The sequence below is a fragment of the Erinaceus europaeus genome, chromosome 1 (genome assembly GCF_950295315.1).
Source record: "Erinaceus europaeus chromosome 1, mEriEur2.1, whole genome shotgun sequence".
Classification (NCBI taxonomy): domain Eukaryota; kingdom Metazoa; phylum Chordata; class Mammalia; order Eulipotyphla; family Erinaceidae; genus Erinaceus; species Erinaceus europaeus.
Window position 1 is genome coordinate 24,122,785 of NC_080162.1, and position 25,975 is coordinate 24,148,759.

At 40.9% G+C, this 25,975-nt stretch overlaps 2 protein-coding genes across 6 annotated transcripts in view; one reads left to right on the forward strand and one right to left on the reverse strand.

Moving 5' to 3' along the window:
* The window catches only part of ASCC1 (activating signal cointegrator 1 complex subunit 1), a 116,929-nt gene extending 115,071 nt beyond the window's left edge, over positions 1 to 1,858 (reverse strand). For all 5 annotated transcript variants that reach the window (XM_007539425.3, XM_060202135.1, XM_060202344.1 and 2 more), the window contains exon 1: positions 1,758 to 1,858. The gene's annotated coding sequence lies outside the window, so the exon portion shown is untranslated. The remainder of the gene's footprint in view (positions 1 to 1,757) is intronic.
* Positions 1,549 to 18,901, forward strand: ANAPC16 (anaphase promoting complex subunit 16). The gene is made up of 4 exons (XM_007539423.3): positions 1,549 to 1,689; positions 8,920 to 9,087; positions 16,061 to 16,135; positions 17,273 to 18,901. The coding sequence occupies exons 2-4, from the start codon at positions 8,946 to 8,948 to the stop codon at positions 17,386 to 17,388; spliced, it is 333 nt and encodes a 110-aa protein (XP_007539485.1). The 5' UTR covers positions 1,549 to 1,689; positions 8,920 to 8,945; the 3' UTR covers positions 17,389 to 18,901.
* Positions 18,902 to 25,975: the final 7,074 nt, after the last annotated feature.

The window sequence follows — 25,975 nt, forward strand, 5'->3', positions numbered from 1 at the left end:
GGAACCAGACATCACTCTGGTACATGTGCTGCAGGGGACTGAACTCAAGACCCCAAGCTTGACAGTCCAGTGCTTTATCCATTGCACCACCTCCTAGACCACCCACAACAATTCTTCATTATATGAATCATTATGTTTGCCTGAAAGGACAAAGTAGGGCATCAGTTCATAGTATATCCTAAGCAAAAATCACCCACCCGACCTTCTGCTAGGTTTCTCTATCTACTAATTGTTTTAAGTTAATTGTTGCATTTTCCACTACACTCTTCCATTCCTGTCTTATTCTACAAGTTTAATTTGTAAACTACTCAGCATTCCAGAAAGAAAAAAAAAAACTGATTAAAAATTGAGCCCTATAGTGTGGTCTGGGAGGTGGTGCAATGGATAAAGCATAGGAGTCTCAAGCATGAGGTCTTGAGTTAGATCCCCGGCAGCACGTGTACCAGAGTGATGTCTGGTTCTTTCTCTCTCCTATCTTTCTCATCAATAAATAAATAAAATCTTTTTTTAAAAAAAAAGGAAAAAAAAAGTTGAGCCTTATATATACAGCCTATATATAAATAACAAAAAGGAGTAAAATGGGGCAGACAAAATACCTCAGTTGGATAGTACACTGCTTTGCTGTGTGCACAACCCTGGTTCAAGCATGACCCCAACTGTATTAAAGGTAGCTTTGGTATTGTGATGTCTCTATCTGAATGTGTCTATCTGATGTGTCTATCTGAAAAAGTCAGCCTGAGTAGTGAGGCCCCTAAGTTCTTTTGGAAGTGCCAGAAATACACACGCAACAATTAGATCCAGATACTTATTAATACAGTGAAAATATGACTACACCAGCACACTGCAGTGAGGAATCTACAGTCCCTGCCAAACAATGTACCACCATTTACTGAGAAGCTCCCAGTCACCCAGTTTAGGAAACCAAGGCTCTTTTACTAACTGTATTTGAGTCCAACAACACCCCCACTACATTTTGGGTAGTCTTAAAGTTAAAAAAAACCTTACTGATGTCCAACCCTGAGCAAGTAAATCACTTCTGACAGTTGGTGTACAGAAGCAAAGGGAGATTTCTTGTTGTGAGAAATAACACAGAATCTAAGCAGACTTGGCTGAAAACAGAGAGGGCACGATTAGCAAGAGTTGGTGTCCCAGTCCCCCAAGGCCATGTTTCGTTATCTACTATAATAGTAAATATTTTATTTTTATTTTTTATCTTTTATTAGGTTAAGGTTAAGGTTGTGCGGGGAATTCAACCTGAGACCTCGGAGCCTCAGGTATGAGTCTCTTTGCATAACCATTATGCTATCTACGCCCGCGTAAATATTATTATTAACAGTAGTGGTGATAATAAGGCTCTCCGTTAAAACAGACTTTAATATTAAAATCGGGTTCTGAGCAAGGAAGAGAAGACAGCGCTGCAGCTGCCGGTAAAGCAAGCCCTGCCAGAAGACTAAGTCGCCACTGCTCTCCCCAAGCGCGTCCCCGCCCCTCCCGCTCCTCTTGCCCCGCCCACACGCACGTCCACTGCCGCCCGGGCTCTTCAGGCCACGCCCATCTAGCACGAGTGCGCGCACGTCGCTGCGGCTTCACCCTGCGCGGGCGCGAGCACGCCACCGACCTCATCGTAGCTCAGCCGTTTGGAGTGACCCTAGGGGCGGGGCCGCAGGGGAAAGTGTCAAAGTGTTGGAGGTAAGTGACCGAGATCACAGAGGCCCTAGGGAACTTCGTGTAAAAGCCGCTGAACCCTGGGATCCTACCTGCAGGGACTGGGAAAGTGGAGGAGCTAGGAGAAGTGCCCGGAACCTTCCGCAACGGGCGTAAAAAGGACTACCAGCCTCAGGCCGCGGCTGATTGCGCATGCGGGCCGAGGGATGGCGCCTGCGCAGTGACAACGGCCTCGCCCTCGGCTGGTAGGAGGGGTGGGTCTAGGAGTTACCATGGGAACCGGTCCTGCTTCTGTGATTGTTTCCCTCACCAGACTCTTTCCATTCCACCTGCTTTTTTTTATTATTATTATCTTTTGTCAGGGATGTCACTGTGACCTCTGGCCCAAATTGTATTATTATTATTATTATTATTATTTTTTTTTTTTTTTTACATGCTGGGTTGCAAGAGGGAGAAGCACCAGTGTACCTCCCCACCATCCCTGGAGTTCCGTGGGTGCTGTCCATGGTGCTGCCCTTTGGGGCCAGTGATCAAACCACGGGCCCCCTGCACGCCCAGGCATCCAATTCTAGCCTCCCAACCATTCCCCCCGAGCCCCACCACACCCCGTTTTCTTTTAGCTATTGCGTATATTTGCTAGCTTCTTTTATATTTTTCTTTTACTTGGTAGGGCAGAGATGAGTTGAGAGGGAGGGGTGAGAGAGAGAGAGGAAAAAGACTCCTTGCAGCACTGCCTCACGTTTTGTAACTTTATTATTTTTTTATTTATTTATTGGATAGAGACAGAAATCGAGAGGGAAAGGAGGGGTAGAGAGGGTGAGAGACAGAGACACCTGCAACACTGCTTCACCACTTGCAAAGCTTTTCCCCTGCAGGTGGGGACTGGGGGCTCGAACCTAGGTCCTTGCGCGCTGTAACGTGTGTGCTCAAGCAGCTGCGCCACCACCCGGCCCCCTGCGTCACGTTTTGTGAAGCTCCCCCTTGCAGGTGGGGACTGGAGGCTTGAGCCTGGGTCCTTGTGCATTATAACGTGTGCGCTCAGCCAGGTGCGCGTCAGTTTGGATTGTGATCCAGTTGTTTAGGTGTTTAGTGGGGACATGGCTCCCCGATAGCATAACTTGCCAAGTGCTAAGCCCTGCCTTCTACCCTTACACCATATGGGAATATCATGGATATCACTGGGGACACTCTCTGGATAGTCGAGCAGTGCCATGGTGTCTCTCCCTCTCACTATCTGTATCCCTTCCCCTTAAAATAATGAAAATTTTGGGCCCAGGAGGCTTCTCAGCAGTGTCATGCCATAAAGTTGATTCCCCCCCCCCCGTGCCCCATTTTAAAATGCTGATAGATCAATTTATCAATCCTGATGATGGAATTTAATGATTGGAATAATTTGCCCTTATTCCTGCACACTTCCTGTAGTATCTGTGTCTATAGTAAGGAGACTTTTCCAAAAGGAAGGATTCTTTTTGAGAAACCAGGCATATTCCAGGAAGGCAAGTAGTTTACGAACACAAAGTCATACCAGTTGAACATGAAGTAAATGTTTAGTCGTCTTAGCAATATGGAGACAGCCAAATTGTGTTCCCCTAAAATAGCACTGCTAGCAGGATCTCTACTACCTTCCCTGATAATACCAAATGCCACGTTGCTAGGTTATCAGTATTTACTCATTCAGTGCAATTTTATCAAGAACCCACCTGAGTCTGATAACCTAGTAGGAGCGTTGTGCTAATAGATTTGCAGGACGAGGAAGAAAGAAGAAGAGAAAAAAAACACCAGTAAGCCAGTAATGTACCTCCTTGTCATGACAGTAAACTTCTCTACCTCCTCCATGACTTCTGCTGAACTGTTAGCCTAGTGTTCTGTCATTTGTTCACCATCACTCATTCATTTAAGAAATATTGTGTTAGTCCTTAAGGTTGGAAAGACAACCCCTTCTCTTTTTTCTAGATAATAAGATTTTTCATCTTTCTTTCTTTTCTTTTTTTTCTTTTTTTTTTTTTTTACGGCCACTAGGTTGATTGCTGGGGCTCATCTCAGTGTTTGCACAGTGAAGCTACCACTCATGGCAGCTGTTTTTTTGTTTGTTTGTTTTGTTTTGTTTTTCAGATGGAAAAACAGAGGAAAGAGGAGATAGGGCGGGAGGCAGGTGGTGGCACACCTGGTTAAGGGCACATGTTACCATGCACAAGTACCCAGGTTCGAGCCCTTAGACCCCACCTGCGGGGAAAAGCTCTGCGAGTGGTGAAGCAGTGCTGCAGGCGTCTCTCTGTCTCTCTCCCTCCTTATCTCTCCCTTCCCCCTTGATTTCTGACTGTCTCTATAGAATAAATAATTTTAAAAAGAGAAAAAAAGGGAGAGAGAGAGAGAGAACTACAACACTGGTTGACCACTCATGAAGCTTCCTTTTTGCAGGTAGGGACTGGGGGCTCGAACAGAGCTTCTTGCACATAGTAGCATGTGTGCTTTACCAGGTGTACCACCACCAGACCAGACCCCTGATAAAAGGATTCTTTAAAAAAAATTTTTAATTTATTTTTGGATAGAGACAGAAATTGAGAGGGAAGGGAAAGAGACACCTGTGGTCCAGGAAGTGGGGCAGTGACAAAGCTTTGGACTCTCAAGCATTGGACTCTCAAGCATGGGGTCTCAAGCATTGGACTCTCAAGCATGAGTTCGATCCCCAGCAGCACAGTGCCAGAGTGATGTCTGATTCTTTCTCTCCTCCTGTCTTTCTCATAAATAAATAATAATAATAATAAAATCTTTTTTAAAAAAGAAAGAAAGAAAGACACCTATAGCACTAATTAACGGTAAAGCTTCTCACCCTGCTGGTGAGCTTGAACCCAGATCTTTGTACACTGTAATATGTGTGCACCCCTAGGCATGCCACAATCCATCTCTGATGATGGGATTCTTCTGAGCATGTTATGTATTTATTTATTCATTGCTAGAACACTGCTCAGTACTGGTCTATGATGGTGTGGGCGTGGGGGGCTTGAATCTGGGACTTTGGAGCATCAGACATAAGAGTCTCTTTGCATAACCATTATGCTATCTCCTCCACCCATAAACCTTAAAATGCAAATGTGAAGTGTGCTAATGATGCACCCTTTCCCTTTTCCTTAGAATTCTAGGAGTTTGCTGACTCCATGAGTAAATAATGTTGAAACATAATAAATGTGGAAAAAAACTGGGATCCACACAGGGAAGAGTAACTCAAGCAAATATCCATTAGTGATTTTAGATCACCAACTTAGTGTTTCCTGTGCCCATAACTACTCCAAATGTCTTAGGTAGATTGACCTGTGTGACCTCTCAGTGAAGTTAGTATTACACTGCCCCCATGTTAGAGATTTGGCAGCTGAAGAATAGAAAATTTAAGTGGTGTGTCTAGTCATATAGTAAGTAATGAAAGCAGGGCCTAATCTGAGTCTGAGAGTCTTCAGAGTTGAGCATTTAACCACTGTGTTCTTTCACTTCTTATATAGTATATGAAAGGCCACTAAGGTCACCACAAATAAATGAAAGCTTCTGTATCTCAGTTTTGTTTTGTCATCTACAAAATAGGGAGTTGGATTAGATGACCTTTAAGGAACCTTGTGTTCCATGTGAAATAGTTAATTCATCTGGCAAGCACATATTTAAATCAACAGGCACTTATATTTGGATCTGGTGATCGGAATGCCTGCCTTCACACAGCAGTTAGTTATAAACTAGGATTTATTGTTGGCTTACTTTAACTCCTGATACCACATGCCGAGAGCATTCGAAAACTAACCTACCTCTTTAAAGCTGGTAATTACCTGGGTAATGCTTCCCACCCCAGCTGAAAGTTGCTTTCTTCTGTGGGAAGTTAGCTTTGTGCCACTTTGGCACTCCAGTTTTCAGCTCTTTATGTAGTGAGTGAATTTGAAAGAAAGTAAGATGAAAGGGAATTCTTTGATTGTTTTCAATTTAGAACACTTGCTGTTTCTGAAGTTGTTCTCGCTTTGGCAGCCTCTTGAGTGCTCTGCTCAGCAGCTGGTTTCAAAACAGGAAGTAACCTTTGCATTGCAACTTAATAGAGCACCTATCAAGATGGTAGGGAAAAGATTAGAGTTTTCAGTCTTTGGTGAGACATACAAATGATTCAATGCTGAACTAATGGGAAATGAAACTAGACTACTCTCAAAAAAAAACATTCAGGTGTCTGTATTCTTTCTTTGAAGTGTACCAGGAATCCATTCAGAAGTTTAGACCTGGTTCACTGCTGTTTAAATTCTTTTTAAAGAGCATTAAGATAGTTTGCCAAACTATTTTGAGCTAGATTGGACCAAAGGTTTGGCTATGAATCTAACTTGAATAGTTGTTGTTCCTGTATCACTGGAGCTTGATAAGCTTTTTTATTTATTTATCTTATTTGATAGACTAGAAAATAATTGAGAAGAGATAGAGAGAGAGACTGGGGCCAGGAGGTGCGCACCTGCTTAAGCCCACACAGTACAGTGCACAAGGACCCAAGTTCAATCCCCTGGTCCCCACCTGCAGGGGGAAAGCTTCACAAGTGACTAAGCAGGGCTGCAGGTATCTCTCTCCCTCGCAATATTTTCTTCCCCTCTAAATTCTGTCTCTATCTAATCAATAAGTAAATAATATATAAAAATAGTAAAAAAAATAAATAAATAAAGAGGAGACCTGCAGCACTGCTTCACCGCTCATGAAACTGCCCTGTAACCCCCCCCCCCTGGCGACTTGAACCCAAATCCTTGTCCTTGTCCTCTACTGGATGCACCACTGCCCAGCTACTTGAAAAGTTACACAGTAATAAAATAGATAAAAAGATAAGGAAAAAAAAAGAAAGAAAGAAAAGCTAGTGGTCCAGGAGCTGGTGCAGTGGTTAAAGCATGGGACTCTCAAGCGTGAGGTCCTGAGTTCAATCCCCAGCAGTGCATGTAACAGAGTGATGTCTGGTTCTTTCTGTCCTCCTGTCTTTCTCATGAATAGATAAAATATTTAAAAAAAATTTTTTTAGAGTTACACATGTAATGGCAAGATTGAGGTAAAATCCAGTTATTGAGGTTGTTTTGTTGTTGTTGCTTTTAGTTTTTCTTTTTTCTTTTCTGCTATCAGGGCTATCACTGAGGCTAGAAGAAGAAGAACTGAGGCTCAGTAGCTGCAAGACTCCACTGCTCCCACTGGCCATTCTTTTTTATTTTACTTAGAGGGTGACAGGGAGAGAGGAACAGAAATAAGGAGGAAGCATGAGGTTCCAAGGTCAATCCCTGGTATCCCGTGTGCCAGAGCGATCTCTTTCTCTTTGGTTCTCTTTCTCGCACTCTCTATCCTGTGTTAGTAGACAGTAAGTTAAAATCTGGGGGGGAAATAAACTAAGATGTGGGGCAGGGAGGTTGTTTGCCTGTTACCTGGTACACACATGCTACCATGTCTGAGGACCTGGGTTCAAGCCCTTGGTAACACCTACAGGCGGGAAGCTTCACTGATGGTGGAATGGTGCCGTAGTTTCTCTCCTTATTTCTATTACTCTCTCCCTGTCACAAAGCACAAGGACCAGCTTAAGGATCCCAGTTCGAGCCCCCGGCTCCTCACTTGCAGGGGAGTCGCTTCACTACGGTGAAGCAGGTCTATAGGTGTCTGTCTTTCTCTCCCCCTCTCTGTCTTCCTCCTCCTCTCTCAATTTCTCTCGATCCTGTCAAACAACAATAACAACAACAACATCGATAACAAGGGCAACAAAAGGAAAAAATGGCCTCCAGAAGCAGTGGATTCGTAGTACAGGCACCAAGCCTCAATGATAACCCTGGTAGCAAAGAAAAAAAAAATTATTATTTAAAAAGTCAACTTCAGTTTTTTATACCATGTTTCTCTCTTCCAGAAAAATCATGAGAGCTTGTTTGGTGGTCCTAGCAGGAGAGCACATTTCAGAGTATAAAGTTCAATGTAAAGTCATTTGTACTATTCAACACAGCACCCCTAACCACATGCGGATATTGAAATTTCGCTTATCAGTAAATGTGCAGAGCATAGCCAGCAGATAACTCTTGTGTTGGAGCTGTGCGTGCGTTATTATCATGCCTGCAGGTCAGGTTTAAGCCTTGACGCTACATGGGAATGCCAGCACACCGGGAGTAAACTGGCAGTGCTTTGGTATCTCATCCTCTCTCTTTTGGGGGCCAGGAGATCACTTGGTAGAGCACACACAAGTCCTTGCACAAGGACCCCGTGCAGTCCAAGCCCCGAGTCGCCAACGGGAGAACCATGCAAAGGGAAAACGTCCCGAGTGGTGGAGTGGTGCTGTGATGTCCCTCCTCTCATCATCTCCTTCTCTGCCTCAGCCCTCTAAAAATAAAAGAGAGAATCCTGTAAAAATGGTGGAATCATGCAGTGCAGGTGAAAAATCCCTGTGGCCACGGCACGCATGCGTAGACAAGACACACCGCGTTTTCTTAGGATTTCTTGAATGGGTTAATATGAGCTCCAGTGGACAAAGTGATGTTTTTTCATTTTTGTTTTGGATTTTTGTTAGGTGTGTGTATTCGAGTACAGACTTCCCTTATTTACATATGTACTTTACAATTGTTGTATGATTTAGAATTGTTTTTTTTATGTGATGGATTAAATCTATTCATAGCAGGCCATGAATTCCATTATCATTTTCTGTTCTGTTCCAGTTTTGGGACGCCACCCAGTGATCGATTTGGGTATTACATTTGGACAAAAGGTGGGGTGGGGGGAGTGTTTTGTTTTGTTTTTAATTTTAATGAAAGAGCCAATATGTATTTCCTAACCAGTGATCCTTCCTTGGGAACAGAGTGTTATTTTGGAATTTGAATTGGAAATTTTCATAAGTGAATTTCTTGGTGAGGATATATCCAAGTCAGTTTATCCTCTGAGGCATGCTTAATTGATCATATAATTTATTTTCTCATTTAAATTACTACCTTGGCACTGACATAGCCATCATAATCTATAAATCACTCATAGTCAATTCCAAGCAGTAGAAACAGTTTGCTAATGGTAGAAAGTGGTGTTGTAAAGTAGTAGAAAAACTTTTCTTAAGTATATTTCCACTGAAAATCCCAAGTGGCATTTTGGCCTGAGTCATCAATAAAATTTGTGGTAGTAGAGAATGTATAAAAGGGGGGCAACTAGTTCCTTATTAAGCTGTCTGCTGGCTCTTACAGCAGTTAGAATGCAATACTGTCAGTCTCACTTCCATGAAGCTGCCAACTGCTGTTCTTGTTTCTCTAGTGAAGTGAAAATCTCCTAGAAGGGAAATGGCTGCCTCTTCATCCTCCTCCTCAGCTGGTGGGGTCAGTGGAAGTTCTGTCACCGGATCTGGATTTAGTGTCTCAGACCTGGCCCCACCGCGGAAAGCCCTTTTCACCTATCCCAAAGGAGCTGGCGAGATGTTAGAAGGTGATCTCATGCTGCTTATTGATGAATAATTGACTTTGGACCTGCAGTGACTATTAATTTTAAAGAAGCTGTTAAGTGGATTAAAGATGAGTTTGCCCTGATTCAAACTCAACATCTCCTCTCTTATCCCCATATTTCAAAATAGTATCTTAAAGCGCAAATCTTTCCCCAGAATCATCTTTCAGAGCTGAAAAACATAGGTGACCCAGGAGATCATCTAGAATTCATTGGATCCAGAAAACTAAGTGCTTTTATAATACTAAAGACATTTCACTACTAAAACCAGGTATATTCATTCTCTCTCTATTTTATTTTAAAGAGAGAGTGATATACAGAGAGAGACCAGAGCACTGCTCAGTTCTAGTTTATGGGGGCTGGGGTGGGAGTGGTTGGAGTTTGAACCTGGGACTTCAGAGCCTCAGGCCTGAAAGTCTTTTGCATAACCATTATGCTGTCTTCCTTGCCCTAGAACCAGATGTTCTTTTAATTTCAGTTATCTTTATCCTGAGACCAGTCTGCCTCCAAAGTATCTTATATATAAAGATAAACCACAGAATTCTAATCCACTGCAGGACAGTGCTATTTGTTTTTTCTAGAACTGGGGTTAGATTCGCATCAAGTTATCCACCATCTCTTACTCAGCACATATTTGTGAACTGGCTAGTCCAATGCCAAGGCACAGCCTGCAAGAGTAAAGCAGCACTGGTACTTACAACTCATCAGACTCATGTCACTCTAGGAACTAGACCAATAAGTTCTTAACAGGAAACGTAAATATTACCTGAAGCACTAATCTGAAATGTACATTTCTGGCCAACCTTAGAGATTATAAATTAGTCTAGGATTGAGCACAGAAATAGCCATTTTGACTACTGTCCAAGGAATTGTCAAGTAAACAGCCTTTAACTATCAAGCTTGTGATTTCTAAAACTAGCAAAGACCTGATTATGGATTCAAAATCTATTTGATGTTAGCACTATTGTGCTTAATTACATACTGATATGCTCAGTATTAAATATAGAACATTTCAGTAAGTAGATTTAAAATTTGGAAATGTCTTATAGAAAAGTAAAAATTGTATTGGGTTGTTAGAAAAGCTGTGATGCATTTTTTGCATAGAAAAACAATACATCACATTTCCAATAGCCCAAAAGTTAGAAGTTAACTTTTTTGAATTTTTAATTTTTTTATAATTTTTTTGTATTTATTATTTATTCCCTTTTGTTGTCCTTGTTTTATTGTTGTAGTTATTATTGATGTCGTTATTGTTGGATGGAACAGAGAGAAATGGAGAGAGGAGGAGAAGACAGAGAGGGGGAGAGAAAGACAGACACCTGCAGACCTGCTTCACTGTCTGTGAAGCGACTCCCCTGCAGGTGGGGAGTCAGGGGCTCGAACCAGGATCCTTATGTTGGTCCTTGCGCTTTGCGCCATGTGCGCTTAACCCCGCTGCGCTACCACCCTACGAATTTTTTATTTTTTTATTTTATTTTACCAGAGCACTGCTCAGCTCTGGCTAATGGCAGTGCAATGGATTGAATCTGGGACCTCAGAGCCTCAGGCATGAGATGTCTCTTTCACAACCATTATGCTATCTACCCCTGCCTGTTAGAAATTAACTTTTAAGAATGATTTTTTTTTTTTTTTTTTTTTTTTAGTATAGAGACAGAGAGGTAAGGTATGAAAGAAACCATAGCACCAAAGCTTCCTTCTGTGTAGTGAGAGCTGGGCTCAAACCTGGGTCCCATACATGGCAAACAGAAGGATAATCTTTATTCATTTTTGTCATCTGAACTAAAAAGCAAAGGTGACCCAGGAAATTGTACAGTGGCTAGAGCTTGGATTGGTTTTAGAAGCATAAGATCCCAGGAAGCCAGGCGGTAGCGCAGCGGGTTAAGCACACGTGGTGCAAAGTGCAAGAACTGGCAGAAGGATCCCTGTTCGAGCCCCCAGCTCCCCACCTGCAGGGGAGTCACTTCACAGGCGATGAAGCAGGTCTGCAGGTGACTCTTTCTCTCCCCCTCTGTCTTCCCTTCCTCTCTCCATTTCTCTCTGTCCTATCCAACAATGACGACATCAGTAACAACAATAAAACAAGGGCAACAAAAGGAAATAAATTTTTGTTTAAAAAAAGCATAAGGTCCCACATTTGATCCACAACACTGCATTTACCAGGGTGTTATTCTGTTCTCTCTCTCTTTCCTTTCTCTCTCTGTGTCTCTCTTCATGTTAGTCTTTTTTTAAGTCAAGGTAAAAAAGCAAATTTTTGGTTAAACTGGGATAAATAGAGGAATCATTTCTGACAAGATAATTAAGAAGCCCAGGTTCAAATTGATTCAAATCATGACTAGTTAAGTAAACTACCAGGTAGTTTAGTTAGTAATACATCTGAAATAAATATGTATATACCTATAAATGCCTTTTAATTTTGTTCAACTATGTCAACAAAACACTTTAGTGGGTTAGTGTCACTGAGTTTGGAGGTATTAAGTAACTGAAACTTTGTTTACCATATCTGGCACAAAATATACATACATACATATATATATATATATATATATATATATATACACACACATATATATATATGATTTTTTAATTTTTTTTAAATAATTTATTTCTTTATTGGGGAATTAATGCTTTACATTCAACAGTAAATACAATAGTTTGTACATGCATAACATTCCCCAGATTCCCATTTAACAATACAACCCCCACTATTTCATTCATCATTTTTCATGGACCTGTATTCTCCCCACCCACCCACCCACCCCAGAGTCTTTTATTTTGGTGTAATACTCCAATTCCATTTCAGGTTTTTAATTATATGTAATACACACTTGGTATAAGGAAGTTTTCCACCAAACTAATCAAAATTTAGAGTAACCTAAATAGCTTAATGCGATCTTCAGCAGTAGAAGAGGAATCAATGTTTAATAATGAACTCTAAGATTAAAGTAATTTAAATTCTAACACAGAAAGAATTTAATAGAGAGGGTTCCTCCATAGTCTCAAAACTATTAGCATTCTTTATTAATATTCACTAGACTACCTAGAAACTTTAGAGAAACACTTTTTTTTTTTTTTAATGAGAACACTGCTCAGCTCTGGCTTATGGCAGTAAAGGGGATTGAACCTGGGACTTTGGAGCCTCAAGCATGAAAGCCCCTTTGCATAACCATTATACTACTTACCCCCACCAAGAGAAACACTTCTAAGATTTGTCTGAATGTTGATATCCTAACAAATCTTAGTTGTGTCCATTTTTATCCCAACCCAGTGCATTTCATGGAAAGTGGTGGTATTCTTTTTAGGATGTATTTTAATATTAAGTTTAAATTCAAAGTGCAGTTTTGATTGATTCTCTTAGGATCAAAGTTTCATCTTTTCTTAAAGCTGTTTACACTTAGAAACTGACAATAAAAAATAAGAGACAGCCCTCCCTGAACTATCCTGAGCCAATAAAGAATGTCAAACTGAAAAGTCCTAAGTGTAAGTTCATGAGGAAGTTAGATGTGTAAACATCTTCTGCAGAGGAGATACTGTTGGGAGGGGAGATAGCCTAATGGTTATCTCCCTGGCATGCCTGAGGCTCTTGAGGTTCCAAATTCAATCCCTAGCACTCCCATAAATCAAGGCTGAGCAGTGCTCTGGTTAAATAATAATAAAATAATTTAAATTAAAATTAACTTTTAAAAATAATGGTGATAGTGTTTTTCACACATACCTGATCATTTTTCTGACAGGACTTTAATAGAATGTGAAAATAGAGTAGGAAGAGTTGCTTGTCCAGAGTAAAGAACCAAAACAACCAAGAATCAAGGTTAGATACCGTTTCTAATCTTAGCAGGTTCAACTTGATCTTGTACCCTCCGAAGTCTAGGATAACAAGCCCAAATAACCCATAGTTAGCCTTGTGAATTAACTCTCTGTGTGTGCATCTGCTCTCTGATACCACACTCACATAATCAGTAAACAGCATTCCCTGTCCTTGGCTAAAATTGTCCTCACCTCATTATTAATGATCAAATTACAGACTGCCTTACAGCCCAGAAGTGGCTAAATTTTAGTGACACTGTAAGCACTAAAGTATAAATTGTCTGACATTGTCTAACTTCCTGCTATGAGGTAATATTCTTTTAAACAAATTTGTTAGCACTGTATTTATTGAAATTGGCAGTGGTGTTAAGATATGGACAATTTACTGAAATTTTTCACTATTTATAACCTTGGCTTGTCCCTTAAGAGGAAAGCTGATGTATTGCTACTTGGTATGTTACAAAGGGTTTGATTACAATTTCTAAATGGAAGATAGATTGCCCTAGGTCGACTTCTCTCTGGAGGAATTCCAGGCTTTAGATTGGTACAGATAGCACATCTAACAGGATGTGGCTAAGAAGCATTGTGGACTTTCTGGTCAGTACAGAACTGTAGGTCAGCAAAAGTGTGTTTCATAGGCAGATAGAGTAGCAAAGTGATATACAGGTACCTTTGTGAAGAGTAGCATATATCCTTTTGCTTTTAAGTTCATTACCAAGGGAAATACGCAAATGTTAATAACTTAAGCATTTTAGCCTAATAGCACCCATGAATTAATATAATTGGGTGGTAGCATTTCCAAGATCTATCTCAGTCAGATCCGTGTAGTCTCTGAACCCTGCTGCCCTACTGGATTGGTCCAAACGTTCCAGATAAACCAACTGAAGTGAGTTCTAATTCTCTATGCTTTGCTTTCTCTAAAATAGAATGAGTTAAATATTGGCTCTTTGAGGCCAAGTGGTGGTGCACCTGCTTAAGTGCACACATCAGAGAGCACAAGGACCTGGGTTCGAGCCCCTGGTTCCCACTTACAGGGGGAAAAACCACAAGCAGTGAAGCAGGTCTGCAGGTCTCTCTCTGTCTCTCTTCCTCCCTATCTCCCACTTCCCTCTACATTTCTCTCTGACCTATCAAAATAAATAAAAGTTAATAAAATAAAATTTTTTTTTTATTTTTGGCTCTTTAAGTAAGAATAGGAATAGGACAGTGAATGCTAGCATATTTAAACAAGAGCTATATTAAATTGGATCTGCAGTGTCAAATGTTCTCACGATTCTTCATATAATAGAATTCATTATTTGCTGCCCATTGCTTTTATCTAGAAAATTGATACTTTTAGCTTTAGATTTCTTTAGTTGTCTTTCTTTCTTTAAAAAGAGTTTATTTATTTATTAATGAAAAAAATAGGAGGAGAGAGAAAGAACCAGACATCCTCTGGCACATGTGCTGCCGGGGATCGAACTCAGGACCTCATGCTTGAGAGTCCAAAGCTTTATCACTGTGCCACTTCCCAGACCACAGTTGTCTTTATTTTTATCAGGACATATTTTTAAGTTCTTTCTTTATTTATTTATTCCCTTTTGTTGCCCCTGTTATTTTATTGTTGTAGTTATTATTGATGTCATTGTTGCTGGATAGGACAGAGAGAAGTGGAGAGGGGAGGGGAAGACAGAGAAGGGGAGAGAGAGATAGACACCTGCAGACCTGCTTCACTGCCTGTGAAGCAACTCCCCTGCAGGTGGGGAGCCAGGGCTCGAACCAGGATCCTTACACTGGTCCTTGTGCTTTGCAAGGGGCTTGAACCTGGGTCCATGTGCACTGTAATATGTGCACTCCATTTCCCTTTCTATCTCCCCCTCCCCTCCCAATTTCTCTCTGTTTCTATCCAGTAATAAATAAATTAAAATATATTAAAAAAAAAAAAAAAGAACCAATGCATTCCTTCACCACATTGACGGAAGTGGTGCTATGGTCTCTTTCACTGTCTCTTTTTGCCTTTAGGAAGGAATGGTTTTCTGAAAGTATGCATCACAACAATTTGTTAGTTTTTTTTGCATCAGTATTGAAGATAATATTGGACAAGCTCATGTGGTTATATATTTTAACCATGGCAATTCAGTATCTTTAGTTTTTCTTTTTGCTTACCATGACTTCTGAAATTAGGTCTACCTTGTATAAAACTCAGCATGAATTCAGAATGTGTTGGTTTTATCTCCTTGACACTTAATACCTGGCTGACACAGCAACTCGTGATTGATGTTTGAGCTCTTGACACCTAGTAATGCTGGCATGAACTACTGGCTAAAAAAAGACAGCTGTGTCCTCTCCATTTTTCTTGGGATTTTTTTGAAATAAGAAATCTTCTCCTAATGATTCTTGCTACCCTACTAAAAATCACTTTTTCCTACATGAGTCTGTCTCTGGGGTACATTTTATGCTGTATCAGCCTTTGTCTGACAAGGAATAACGTGAACTAGCTTATGTTTCACAATCATCTTCCAAGTACTGTGGTAACTGAGTTAGTTATCTCCTTGTTGCCAGTTGTTGGCAACAGTAGTGCTAGGTTCTGAAATTGCACCATAATCTTATCACCATCCAAATTGCAGTGTTTTGATTCAGTTTGAAAAATCAAGGTTACAGTTTGCGTTAACAAAATGAAATTTTCCAGCAGTGTTTTGTGGGGGTCAGGGTGATGTAATTTGATATGTTTTGGGAAGGGGGGGGAGCAGCTATTTTTTTCCTTAACCTACTTCTTAGAATTAAAATAAAAATATTTTGTACCTGATAGCAAAAGGGTCACATGACCAGATATGTCAGGTCACTGTCTGCCTGACGTACAAACTAGGGGAACATTAAGAAACAACCTGGGAGGAGTGGAGTGAAGGAGGGTTGTTGACCAGGACATCAGACTGAGGTTTCTTGTTTTTTTCTTTTTTAAAATGCTATTTTTAAACTCTTAAGCAAGTAAAGGGACAATTTTAACATTCTAGGTATAGAAGTGACTTTTAGAACAGTGTTAGTTCTAAATGAAAGAAGCCCTTTTGTAAACACTGAAAAGTAGGCCCCATGTGTATAAAAAGAACATATTTACCTGGTTTATCAGAAGCCATCAAGCCCTTAGGATAAATTAAAACTTTTCCTCTTCTGTTTGTAGATGGCTCTGAGCGATTCCTGTGTGAATCTGTTTTCAGCTACCAAGTGGCATCTACACTTAAACAAGTAAAGCATGGTGAGCACTTGAATGTTGTGTACTTTAAGTGTGAGAACAAGTTCACTGGAGGCTGGGGTGGGGTATAGAAAGGTCAGTGCTCTGTGACACAAATGCCTGAAACTTGTCAAGTTTGTTCTGTAAATTACCTGCAGATAAGAACATTCTGTGGTCTTAATACAAAATGTCCACATTGAGGACTGGATGGTGGTGCACCTTGGTAAGCACACAAAATGTCCACATTGAGACTTAAAGTTGAAATCAGAGGGGTTGGGAGGAGCAGAAGATGCTTTCTACTTTTGTATTCCTTTTGCTTTTCTGGAACTTTTTATTTATTTATTTATTTATTTATTTATTTTTATTTAAGACCTATGATAGTATTTTCTTTCTTTTTTTTTTAACTGGGAATTAATGGTTTACAATTGACAGTAAATACAGTAGTTTGTACACGTGTAACAGCTCTCTTCTGAAACTTTTTATTGTTGTCCCCCACTGGTTACCATCATCTTTTTCTTCAAGTAGTGATGTGTAATACCTTCTCGTCTTCCTAGACTTAGAAGTTTGGACTCTTAATTTTTGTTGTATTATCTTTATTAATTTATTGGGTAGAAACAGCCAGAAATTGAGAAGAAGTGGGAGACACAGGGTAAGAGGCAGAGAGACATCTGCAGCCCTGCTTCACCACTTACTGACGCTTCCCCCCTGCAGGTGGGGACGGAGGCTTAAGCCTGGGTCCTTGCACAATATAACATGTGCACTCCGTCGGGTGCACCACACCCAGCCCCTTAAAGTTTGGACTCTTAAGATCCTAGAAGCACCTGCTGAATTCTATCCTGTCTCACTAGGCCTTCATTTATGTGTCAAGGAACTAGGTTCCCTCACCCAATCATTTATTTCTCCATTGAAACTTAATAGTGGGGAGCTGTATGTTCTGCTCGTCCTGGGGTTTCAGTACACAGATTACTATGGCACAGAGGATAAGTGCAACTTATTTTCTAAGATTAAGTTTTCTGATCAACCTAGAATAAAATTTCATTACTAGGGGGGAAAAAATGCTTCTGAAGGTTATTTTTAAGCCAATTACCATGTTGGTGATTACTGACTCCTTTGCATAGGAAATATGTTCTTGTAATATATATCACCTCCTTGACTCTGCAGATCAGCAAGTTGCTCGGATGGAAAAACTAGCTGGTTTGGTAGAAGAGCTGGAGGCAGATGAGTGGCGATTTAAACCCATCGAGCAGCTGTTGGGGTTCACACCCTCTTCAGGTTGACCCTGCCTGGATGGTTACCTCTGTGCATCACAAGTACTGGGCCAGCAAAAGGACTTTTCTTACAGTTCATGTAGCCAGTCAGACACTTGGCAGCTCAGTTGCTGGATTGTTAAATACTTGCTTTCTCTGTCCACAAGCAACAAATACTTAAGTGTGTTCTTGCAGGGGGATATCTGTTCATTTGTTTTTTTAAATTATTGAGAGTCAGACTAGGACAACCCGCTTCAGAGAATCAAGAGGTGTGGATTTAAGAGGTATTTATAAAAATTTACAAGCCAGATAAGACACTTGTCAGAATTGATCAACTTAAGTGGCATCTATCTCATACAGTGCCTAGAGTCCTCGCCAGTCAAGTCCAAGGTCAGGATTTGGAGTTATAAAATACAGCACTTCTGACCTAAAATAGTTCTTTTTTGCAAGTGAATATGATTTCAACTCAGGACCAGTCTCAATGAGGAATTTTTATATGTTAGGTTTTTTGTTTTGTTTTGTTTTGTTTTGTTCTAATTTTAGACATCTAATTCTATAGATCCTAACTTTTTCTAACCTCTTCTAGACATGGCAAATGCTGGCAATGAGAATTGCTTTTTGAATGTTAAAGCATTTATAAAAATAAAGCAGTGAACAAAATCCTTCTTAACACAGAAATTCTGACTTCATCTCTTTGATGTGCTCAAGCAATTCTGTAGCAAATAAATCCGTTCAAACAGCTCCAAATTGGTTTCTTTATCCGTTCAAAGTCTGAGGGATTTGGAATAGGGAGGAGAGGTCAGATTACTTTTTATAAGAAGGGAATCTAAAAGCCATTTCTCCTGTGAAAATAATGAATTTGCTTATCCCCAGGGATATTTGTTTTCACAGACATATATGAATTTATCTTGTCAGTAATACCTGAGTAAGTTTTAATACCATGATAGGGAAAAAACTAGAAAGCTTTGTTCACTCATGAGGGTCCACTGCACAGTTAGGAGAAACAATTATTAGACTATCTGCAAAACTTGTCTCAAACAACAGTTGCCTGTCTCCTCATTAATAACTTATACCTGACCTGCTTCGAGTTGCTTAATTATAAATAAATATAATCCCAGTAGCAATTGGCCTTAATCTCTGGCGTTCAAAATGTTTAACTCATACCACCTGCTAGGAAGTGGTGATCTCATTGCATCAGTAAAGAATCTGAACACATGGAGATGAAAAGCCTGCTCCATATGGTCACATAGTCTGGGCAGGAGAAGTTTCTGGAACTTGGAAAAAATGCAGCTGACTGATAATCCAGTTGACGATTCTTTAAAGAAAATCAGAGCACAAAAATTAGCTCAAACTTACCTATTACACTTTCATATTTTTCAACCCAAACAACCCCATATTTTTTTCTCTTTTTTAATTAATTAATTTATTTATTAATGAGTACGCTAGGAGGAGAGAAAGAACCAGACATCACTCTTGTACATGTGCTGCCAGGGATTGAACTCAGGGCCTCATGCTTAAGAGTCCAACATTTTATTTACTGTGCCACTCAATACAACCCAATACAACCATATTTGTTGAGCATACAACCCCATATTTGAAAGCCACTGAGTTTCCTAATGTACTTTTTTTTCTTTTTTTGCCTTCAGGGTTATCACTGGGGCTCAGTGCCTGCACTATGAATCCACTGCTCCTGGAGGCCATTTTCTTTTTCCCTTTTGTTGCCCTTGTTTATCGTTGTTGTTGTTATTATTGTTGCTGCTGTCATTGTTGTTGGACAGGACAGAGAGAAATGGAGAGAGGAGGGGAAGACAGAGAGGGGGAGAGAAAGATAGAGACCTGCAGACCCACTTCACTGCTTGTGAAGCGACCCCCCCCCCCGACAGGACAGAGAGAAATTGAATGAGATGGGGAGATAGAGAAGGAGAGAAAAATAGATACCTGCAGACCTGCTTCACCTTTTCTAAAGCATCCCCCCTGCAGAAGGGGGTGGGGGCTTGAACATGGTTTCTTGGGCATGGTAGTATGTGCACTTCATCAAGTATGGCACTGCCTAGCCCCCTCATTAACTGTCTTGACTGTCAAAGGAAAAGTTAAAAATACCCAGACTGTAATAAACCAGATTTCCAGTGATGGTTTAGAAACTACCAACTTACTCTTGTTTTGTTTGTATAAATGTACAAAACAGATACTGTTTTACCTCATCCTTACCCTTTGGTATTTGAACTTAAAGAATTTGTTTTGCTTTACATGATTGTGTTGAACTTAGAACTGGAGACTCTAAGTTGAACAGAAATGCTTTCTGAAGCACTTTCACAGCACTCACAAGCTGCCAGAAACAAGACTGTGAGTATGTCAGAGAGGGGGAGGAAACCAGGGAAGTAGAGGTAGGGAATATTTTTTCTGCCAAAAGCCCTTTGGATATTTATGACTTCATTCCTGGATAATACAACTTTATCAACTTAAAAGTGCTCAGGGGCCAGGCACTCGCTTGAACACACACGTTACCCCAGCCCCTATTTCATGGGGGAAGTTTCATTAGCGGTGAAGCTGTGGTTCAGGTGTTTCTCTTTCTCTACCTCTCCCTCCCCTCTTAATTTCTCTCTGTGTTGTCAAATTAAATAAATAAATAAATAAAGTGAGGGAATAAGTTTTAAAAAAATGAAAAATGAAAAAAAAAAAAAGGAAGGGTAGGAAGACAGCTTATTGGTTATGCAGAGAGACTTTCATGCCTGAGGCATGGCGGTCCAGGTCCAGTCCCCAGCACCACCATAAGCCACAACTGAGTCATGCTGTAGTCTCTACAGCCTCTATCTTTCTGTATCTCATTAAAATCAATAAAAATATTTTTTTTAAAAAGGGAAAAAATGTTGGCCAGGAGTGGTGGATTCGTCATGCAGACACTGAGACCCAGCCATAACTCTGGTGGGGGAAAAAAAAAGAATAGCACTTAATCTCATCATGAAAAAAGCTCCTAAATTTATTGAATTTTGAGTCCCACGTGAAGTTGCCTTGGTAAAGCCAGACCAAATGATTATGCTCTGTGGGCCCGTGTTCCCCACCTCTGAGGCAGACACCGGGGGCCAGACTCCAGGTGCTCCACTGCCAGAGCACCTCCCGTGTGGGCTGCAGCTCAGACCTGGGTCACACACGTGACCACACAATGACCCTCTCCAGTGAGCTTTTGTTTTTTCAGACAGACACGAGATACGACGCATAAGACGAGACGACAGCTCTCCATCCGCTTTCCATTTACCAGGGCACCTCTTAACTGCCAAAAAAATATCTTGCCAAGCTTCCTTGTAATTAATTGCTTGGAGTTTCACAAAAGAGATAAAAGGCTATAATAGCAGTTACTTGGGAAAGGTAAGTCTTGGATTGCAGGCAGAGTACAAATGAAACCAGCTCTCTTCCTGTTTCCCAGATTTTGGTAGATGGACACCAAGGGAGAACAGTAGGAGGAGGCCGGATAGTGATGCTTCCTAGATTTCCAGTGACAGTCTAGAAACATCACTTTCTTTTCATTTGTTTAATAGTCTTGCTTCTTTATGTCTAATCAAAGAGGAAGTCACAGAATTCTAGAGGTCATCTACTTCATGCCCCGGGTTTACAGGAGCTACGAAGTTGAAACCTTGTCTGTTTCATGAACTGTCGTACCTAGAAAATTGATGTAACTAACACAGGTGTATGGTTTGTATTCAGTGGGTGAATAAACTTATGAATTTGTTGTACGTTTACTCTATTTTACTTGTTTTAAGATTCATTTTCACAAGACAGAAAAGAGGCCAGAGCACTGCTCAGCTCAGACATACGGTAGTGGCTGGTGTTAAACCTGGGCCTTTAGACATGCATGTTCTGTGCTCTAATATGCTTAGCTGTATCTCCAAGCTTTTTTATCCTTTTTTTTTTTTTTTTTGAAGCTTTGCTAGCTATTTCCCTTTCAGTCTCCATGGTGGAGTAATAGCCAAGGTAGGTGAGATGGTGAGAGCAAACACTAACCCAGATCTCAATTTAGTGCTCTCCGTAATGCCTGTGTTCATAGGTGGAAGCTGTGGAACAGGTGGACACTGTAGCAGAGCTACCATATCAGGATCCCGTCTATGTGAGATGCCAAGGCAAAGGTTTCTCATCACAGACTCCTGCACATTAGTAACAGTGCCATGTGGCAACATCCATGCACTAGTCTGTACCATTCCCGTTATTTAATTCCCTGGAGGAGTTCTTGTCCAGATTCAGCTTATTTCACTTCAAAAGGTAGGCTTTTTAGGGCAAACAATGAAATAACATACAGTTTATTAACACTAGCAGAAATGAGGGACTGCCCCTTTGCAAATGTCTCTTACTCATTTGTTGAGCACGTAGAATATGCTTAGCATCTGCAAGATGCCAAGAATATGCTGTTGAGTGAGAAGCTGTACAATCAGACAGCTAATCCATCTAAGGGAGCCTTCCGAGAAGGAGGATGTTTAGACTGAATCCTGAAGAACAAGTAGTATAGAAGGGGAAGAACTTTCTTCGTGGAAAAAATAAGATAAGGCAAAGGTTCAAGGGGGAGAAAGGACACGTGCTTTGTGGGGCTACAGGTATTTTGTTGCAGCTGATCGGTACCATATAAGAATTTAGAAAAATAGTAAATACAGTATAAGAACAGGAGATGAGAAAAGGGTTGAACCTGATGACTCTTCTAAGTGTAAACTTCACCAGAGGGCTGTAGGGAAATGGTAAAGGGTCTGAGGTAGAGAAAATTAACAAGATCTAGTTTCTAGGAGAAGAGAAAGAACCAGACATCACTCTGGTATACGTACTGCCTGGGAATTGAACTCAAGACCTCAAGGTAGAGAATCCAATGCTTTATCCACTGTGCCACCTCCCAGACCACACAAGATCTAGTTTCAATTCAGAAACTCACTGAAGGGAACAGGGGCAAGAATGGTGGTATGGTCCGGATCCTTTAGCCCTTCTGCTAAAGACTTCAAGAATCTTCTGTGAAATCCAACTGAATTAATGATATGGAGATGAAAATGGATTTGATTTTGAGTGTTACTCAAGAAGTAGAACTTAATGCTTGGTAAAACTTGGAGAACTCAGGGAGGATCAGGAACTGAGGGGCTGGTAGTAACATTCATCGAGACAAGTATAGTAAGGAGCAGACCCAGAGATGGCCAGTAGGCATATATATCTGTGTCTATAACTGAGGAGAGTGATCTGGGCTCGAGTTAAGATTTGGGACTCACCCTGGAAGCAACCCAGGTGTCCAACAACAGATGAACGGCTGAGCAAGTTGTGATATATATATATATATATATATATATATATATATATATATATATATATATATATATATATATGAATATTATTTAGCTATAAAAAATGGTGACTTCACTGTTTTCAGCCGATTTTGGATGGACCTTGAAAAATTCATGTTAAGTGAAATAAGTCAGAAACAGAAGGATGAGTATGGGATGATCTCACTCTCAAGCAGAAGGTGAAAAACAAGATTAGAAAAGAAAACACAAGTAGAACCTGAACTAGAATTGGCATATTGCACCAAAGTAAAAGAATCTGGGGTGGGTGGGTGGGGAGAATACAGATTCAAGAAGGATGACAGAGGACCTAGTGGGGGTTGTATTGTTATATGGAAAACTGGGAAATGTTATGCATGTACAAACTATTGTATTTACTGTTGAATGTAAAACATTAATTCCCCAATAAAGAAATTAAAAATAATAAAAAAAAAAAGATTTGGGACTCACCAGCTTAGAGATGTTTATGAAACAATGGATGGAATTCCCCAGGGTGAGACTCCTTGAAGAAGGAGAAAGGCCAAGGAGGCATCCCTGAAGCACTGACATTAAGAAGCAAACACAGGAGGAGAAGTCCGGGAAACCTACTGACATCAAGTCACCACAGAGTCAGAAAACCAGTATGGTGGGGGCTGGGTGATGGCACACTCAGTTGACTGCATGTTTTACCATGAACAAGGACCTGGGTTCAATCCCCTACCCCCTACTCTTCCTGCAGAGGGAAAGCTTCACGAGTGGTGAAGCAGAGCTTCAGATGTCTCTCTCTCTCTCTCCCCCCCTTCTACCTTACTTTGTCTCTAGCTAATAAAAATGGGTAAGTAGAAAGAAAACCGGTATGCCATCACAGAATGGGGAAAGGACATTTTAAGGAGGCTGCAAACAGTATTTGGTGTAGCCAAGCAATTAAGTGAGATAAGGGATGGAAAAGGACTTTGGATTTTACTAAGGAGATTGTTGGTGACCTTGTCTGAAGAGCAGATATCTGTCTATAAATATTTACTTTTTCTTTTATAATGGAGAGGTCAAAGAAAAGGGGATAACTGAAGGTGTGAGAGGGCATGGACCCAGAGCCCATCTGGAGTGATTACTCTTAGAAGGACGGGAAGGAGAATAGGGTAACACTGATGTGTGTGGATGTGTAAGTGAGGTGGCCAGGGTTAAGGGAGTTGAGAAAGTTCCCATCTGATGGCTTCTTCTTTTTTTTTTTTTTTTATTTCTTTATTGGGGGATTAATGTTTTACAGTCGACAGTAAATATAATAGTTTGTACATGCATAACATTTCTCATTTTTCCACACGACAGTACAATCCTCACTAGGCCCTCTGCCATCCTGTTCCAGGACCTAAACTCTTCCCCACCCACCCCAGAGTCTTTTACTCTGGGCAACACACCCACTCCAGCCCAAGTTCTGCTTAGAGTTTTCTCTTCTGATTTTTTTTAGTACTATTTTTTTTTTATTGGAGAATTAATGTTTTACATTCAACAGTAAGTGTAATAGTTTATACACGCGTAACATTCCCCCAGATTCCCATATAACAATACAACCCCCACTAGGTCCTCTGAATCCTTCTTGGACCTGTAATCTCCCCACCCACCCACCCCAGAGTCTTTTACTTTGGTGCGATATGCCAATCTCTTCTGATCTTGTTTTTCAACTTCTGCCTGTGAATGAGAGCATCTCATATTCATCCTTCTGTTTCTGACTTATCTTACTTAACATGATTTCTTCAAGCTCCATCCAAAATGGGCTGAAAATGGTGAAATCACCATTTTTACTCTGAAAATGTCCAATAGTTCTAGTGTATCTATCTCTTCATTTAGCTCCTTCGTTTCTTTGTTGATTTTCTGCCTGGATGATCTGTCAAGTTGAGAGAGTGGGATGTTTAAGATGGTTTCTTTTTTATGTCTTTTAAAAATATTGTATTTAGTTATTTATTTTTGGATAGAGAGAGAAATTGAAAAAAGAGGGAGAGATTGAGAAAAAGAAACAGAGACACCTGTAGCCCTGCTTCACCACTCGTGAAGCTTTCCCCCTGCAGGTGGGGCTTGTACACTGTAATGTGTACACTTAACAAGGTGCACCACCACCTGGCCCCCTGATGGCTTCTAGTTTCCCTGTAAAGTACTCAAGTTGGACTATTGCCAAGAGTAAGGGGCAAGAGGTAGCAGGGACAATGGGAGTGAAAAATGAGAGAGAATTGAGCAGAGGGAGAGGATTGCTAAGCCCGTGTAGGGACCTGGTGCAGCTAGAATCCCTGCATTTGCACTGCAGCCAACATCTAGAAGCCTAACAGTAGGAATTGAAAAAATGAATAGTTGGTGGTTACGGTTTTGCATGGCAAAGCCAAGGGGATAAGCAAATTGTTGGTCTAGGCTAGCAAGAGAAGGAAGTGAAGACAAGAAGAGGTCACCAGAAAGAAACTAGAAAGGTCAAACACTAATTGAAGACTTACTGTGTCTCTACAAGTATGTAGGGAAACAGAGATGTCAAGATAGGGCAATCGTTCCCAAATCTGGATATGTCTCATAATCAAGCTTAATAAAAATACAGATTCCTGGAGCCAGGCAGTGACACCTGGTTAAGCACATACATTACAGTGTTCAAGGACCCAGGTTCAAGGCCCTGGTCCCCTCCTACAGGGGGAGAATTCACACATGATGACTTGAGGCTGCAAGTGCTCTCTCTGTCCCTTTCCCTCTACCTCTCCCTCCCCTCTCAACTTCTGTCTGTCTTTAATAGTAAATAAATATAAATAAATAAAATACAGATTCCCTGGCCTCAACAGGTCTAAGGTGAGCCTTGCATGTACTTTCCACAGCCAGGTTTGGAAACCACTTGGCCCCTTGGAGGTGGGAATGGTGGGGATAGCAAAGAAAATTTCCTAGAAAAGAGAAAGCCAGCCCCTGAGCATGACCGGTGGAGCTGAGTGAGCCAAGCCAAGAGGGAAAACGCCAGATGAGCATTCCAAGTCCAGAGGACACCATGTGCCGAGGCAGGGCCACATCTGCGGAACTCCAAGTGACTTGGTGTGGTTGGAGCAAAGGTGTAAACAGGGGAGTGGTCAGATCGCTCAAGAGAAACTCCAGATTGTTTTGAACCTCTTTCACCGTGTTCCCTGTCCCATCAGAGCAGTGCTTCTCTCACACGGCTGGCACCATCCTACGAAAGAGACCAAGAGGCCTGACTTCCTTCGTAAATAGCTGAGGACCCGAAGGGGTTAAAAGTAGAATACATCAGCTGTGATCTTCTGCAGGCCACTAGGTGGTGAACGGTATTTTTGCTCTGCCTAGAGACTAAGTGTTTGCAGATTTGCATT